At 36.2% G+C, this 4,526-nt stretch overlaps 1 protein-coding gene across 1 annotated transcript; it reads right to left on the bottom strand.

Annotated features, from left to right (window-relative positions):
* Nucleotides 1-1,996: 1,996 nt before the first annotated feature.
* On the bottom strand, nt 1,997-3,214 carry LOC128982206 (uncharacterized). The gene has a single exon (XM_054401269.1). It carries the CDS (start codon nt 3,212-3,214, stop codon nt 1,997-1,999), a length of 1,218 nt encoding a protein of 405 aa, XP_054257244.1.
* Between the last annotated feature and the right edge of the window lie 1,312 nt (nt 3,215-4,526).

Below are 4,526 nucleotides of genomic sequence, written 5' to 3'. Positions count from 1 at the left end.
TATACAATGTAAAGAATAGGTATGAATTTGTTGAACGTGTCAAGAACATAGATATAGATTCGAATAGTAGGCTAGTCTCATTTGATATCGCAAATCTGTACACAAACATTCCTGTATCCGAAACTGTAGATCTTGTTAAATGTAGGCTTTTACAGAATAGTTTAGACGATGAATATGTCAATCAGATTGTAAAATTACTTGTGACTGTTTTGAAGCAAAATTATTTTTGATTCAACAATAGATTTTACGAACAAACAGATGGTTTAGCTATGGGAAGTCCACTTTCGGCAATTTTGTCAGAAATATTTTTACAGCATCAGGAAAAAGAAATGTTAACGAATTTAAGAAAAAATCATGATGTAAAACTGTATGTTAGATATGTAGACGACATTCTTGTTATCTTCAGACAAGCCCAGGAGCAGGAGCACGAAAAGATGATGCAGACACTAAACAACCACCACCCGAACCTAACCTTTACTAACGAGTTTGAAGAAAACAAAAAGATCAAATTCCTGGACCTCACATTAGAGAGAAAAGACAGCAAGATAGAGTTTGACATCTACAGGAAACCTACGCAAACGGACACTACAATCAACAACAAGTCTATCCATCCGACAATCCACAAGACCGCAGCCTTTAGATCTATGCTGTACCGAGCCTATAAGATCCCACTTAGCCAAACCAATAGGAAAAAAGAACTGGACACCATTAAGAAGATCGCTCAAGTGAATGGATTTCGGACCAAGACGATAGAGGACATCGCAAGGAAGACGAGGAGGAAAATCGATAGACAGAATACACTACACAGCAGAACAACATTAGAAGAGATAAAAGAGGAAAACACTAGATATATCACATTTAGCTACACGGGGACTACAACACAAAGGATTGCTAACAGATTCAAGAAATACGGAGTTTCAATAGCCTACAGGACTCAGAACACCATGAGTAAAATACTGCATCCAAAAATAGAAGATTGTAACAAATTCGACACTTCAGGCATATATAAAATCAATTGTGACGATTGTGATAGCTTCTACATTGGACAGACTGTGAACTTCGTTAACCGCTTCAAAAACCACATATCTGCATGGAGGAACAACAAACCGGAAAGATCAAATGTCGCACAACACCTGTTACAAAATGGGCACTCACTAGGAAAAATGGAGGATAGTCTAGATATTTTAAAGAATTGTAAGAAAGGATATGTAATGAATGCTTGGGAAGAATTGTATATTTATAAGGAAAAATGTAAAGATAGAAATAAGTTGATTAATGAACAAATACATTTTGATTCCAGTTGCACTTATAAAAATGTATTGGCCGGTGCTTCCGGTAGCCAATAGGGTATAAGTAGGGACGCCATTCAAGATTCTTTTCATTCGCCTATTGGGTCTGATGATGATTGGAGTGTCCAATCGAAATCGATCACTACTTACCACCTTTTTTGTATATTTACCGTCTTGTGAGTAACAGTATAAGCGTAAATATATGTTTTAAGTGTTTTAAGACGTTTCTTTTATTTACTTTAAGTAAATTTAATAACACGTACAATGCTGATCAAGAAGTTATTTAGTGAAGCTAGTCAAGCAAAATTAGCAGCAAAATATATGGATACAAGAATCAAGATTTCCATGAAGATTGCAGATATTTACTTCAAACAAAGAATGCATCAAGAAGAGAATTACACCACAATACGCTAAAATCAAAGTCAACTGTTTTGAATCTTGAAATAATTACCAGAAATGATAAAATAATTATTTCACAAGCAGATTAGTAAGCTTCTTTATTAATACCAAAGTCTAAACTGAATCTTTAAACAATTAAATTAATTAAATACAAAATATTTAACATGTGTTAAACCAAAACACAGTATTTTAGAAAAAATATAACAGTCAGATCAAAAGGAAAATCAATGAAGTGGAAACATATTCAATAAAGTTCACAACATCCTCCCCCCATTTAAAATTGCTAACCAAACATGTGCAATTTTAAATCAGTAAAATCGCTCGGGCACTTTGACTTCTCTTCCACATCTGGTTTTCTTCTTAGCGAAATCAAAGCCTTCGTTTTGAACTATAACATCTTCTTCTTCAAGTGGTTTATTTTCTTTCAAACACTCTTTTTCACAAGCTGTGATTTCTAATGGAAAAAGTCTTTGTAGTGGTCTTGTCAAAATACCATTTCCAGTTTTTAGTCTTGCGACTCTGGAGAATCCATCTCTTCCTGGATATACATCTTGTACCAACCCCAAAGGCCATCTTATTCGTTTTGTGTTATCATCTCCTATCAATACAACTTCTCCAATAATGGGTTCTCTACTTTTCTTGTTTTTTCCATTGTGAATGAGTGTAGCCAAATACTCTTTCTTAAACCTGTCTCTTAGTGATCTTCTTAATTTGTTTATATAACGCACTCTTTTATTTAAACTTAGACACTCAATTTCATCCAAATCTGGTAATTCAGCTGTTGATGTTGGTTGTAAGAATAGGGCTGGAGTTAATGGTTGTAAACAGTCATCATCATTCGAAAGATAAGTCAAAGGTCTTGAATTTACAGTTGCTTCACAATCACACAAAATTGTTGAGAGTTCTTCCTGCGTGACTGATGAATTTCCCAAGTTTCGTCGTAAAATTTCCTTTACCACTCCAATAAGTCGCTCCCACCATCCGCCCCACCATGCCGCTGAAGGAGGGTTGAACTTCCATTTAATCCTCTGGACAGATGAAAACTTTTCAATTTCATCCCAGTTGATCCGTCTGAGAAGATTACTTGTTCCAACAAAGTTCCTCCCGTTATCTGAATAAATTGTGACAACACGACCTCTTCTCGCTACAAACCGACGAAGAGCAGAAATGAAAGCTTCCGTAGACAGAGAAGTTGTAAGTTCGAGGTGGATCGCCCTATACACAGCACATGTGAACAGAACTATGTATGCTTTTATACCTTCTTTTAAGAACAATGGCCCGGCAATGTCTACACCCGTTGTCTCAAAAACTTTTGAATCACTTATTCTTTCAAGTGGCAAGGGAGGGGGTGGACACTGAAGAGGTTTTCCTTTGTGTCGCTTACATATGACACATCTTGATATTATCTTTTTGACAGAGTTCCGACACCTCAAAATCCAAAATGTTTGACGTAAAATTGACACCAAAGTATTGATCCCAGCATGAAGATGTAGACGGTGCTTTTCTGCTATAAGCTTCTTCGTCATCTCATGGTTTGAGGGCAACAATATTGGAAACTTAAAATATTCGTCATCGTTCATTAAAGTCAATTTTGATTTCACTCTTAACAAATCATTTTCATCAGTAAAAGTCTGCATTTTGTTTCTTGATGTTAACTCTTGAGACGATTCCTTTTGTATACACCACAGTAATTTTGTTTCCGCATGTTCTATTTCTGATCCATTTAGTTCACCAGAAGTCTTGCTTCCTTTTAAATTGTTATAGAAACGGAATATCCAACCAACTACCCTGACGTTCTTTGTGAATCGATCAAAATAATTCAACTGATCAGTGAACTTAGGATCATTAACTGAAACAGATGAAACAACAGTTTTTCGCCTTTCTTGATCTACTTCATCTGCTGTTGCTATAGCTTCACTACGTGGCCACATGTCTTCTGAACGCTTTAGCCATTCAGGACCTAACCACCATTTATTTTCAGCCAAGGATTTTCCACTGCAGCCTCTTGAGGGAATGTCTGCTGCATTGTAAGCACCAGGGATATGACGCCAGTCTTCAACATTGGTATTGCGAGATATTTCATTGCATCTGTTTCCCACAAAAGTACTCCAGTTCCCTTTTGTCTTAATCCATGTCAGGCTAACCATTGAATCAGTCCAAAAATAGTATTTGCAATTAGGAATATTCAGGGTTGACTTTACAGAAACAAACAATCTTGACGCTATCAGTGCTGCTGTTAATTCTAAACGTGGAATAGTCAAAGATTTTGTAGGTGCCAATCTGGATTTGGCCTCAACAAGTTGGATTGTGACATGTTCACCTACTTCAACTCTTATAAAGATACATGCTGCATATGATATTTTACTCGCGTCACAGAATGTATGGAGACTTATGTACAATGAAGGACCTACACAATCACTAAACCTTCGAGGAATCCTACAACTTGACAAATAGTGCAGGTCTTTTATCCACTTATCAAACTGTTGTAAGATATCATATGGTAGTTCATCATCCCAACCCAGTTTTAGCTTCCAAACCTGTTGTAGTAAAATCTTGGGGATCAAAGTAAATGGACAAGTGAATCCTATCGGATCAAATATGCGATGAGATATCGACAATAAACTTCTTTTTGTGATTGGTTTATCAAAAATGCTGACAGAATTCACATTACAGTAAAGCTCGTCTGATTTTACATCCCACATTAATCCTAAGACAGGAACCGAGTTGTCTGAGAGATACATATTCTTTTCTTCAGACTTGTATATTTCTTCTGGCAGCGAAACATTACTTGCCCAACTATGAAGCTCAAACTTGGCTTTTGACATAAGAAGCTGAGAT

Source organism: Macrosteles quadrilineatus, unplaced genomic scaffold (genome assembly GCF_028750875.1).
Source record: "Macrosteles quadrilineatus isolate MER2022 unplaced genomic scaffold, UCM_ALF_1.0 Scaffold_189__1_contigs__length_204054, whole genome shotgun sequence".
NCBI classification, from domain to species: domain Eukaryota; kingdom Metazoa; phylum Arthropoda; class Insecta; order Hemiptera; family Cicadellidae; genus Macrosteles; species Macrosteles quadrilineatus.
The sequence above is the reverse complement of the archived record's forward strand: the minus strand, read 5'-3'. Positions and strand labels throughout refer to the sequence as shown.

Excerpts from the sequence above, each read along its gene's own strand:
- LOC128982206 (XM_054401269.1), bottom strand. The coding sequence starts at position 3,214 with ATGACGAAGAAGCTTATAGCAGAAAAGCACCGTCTACATCTTCATGCT.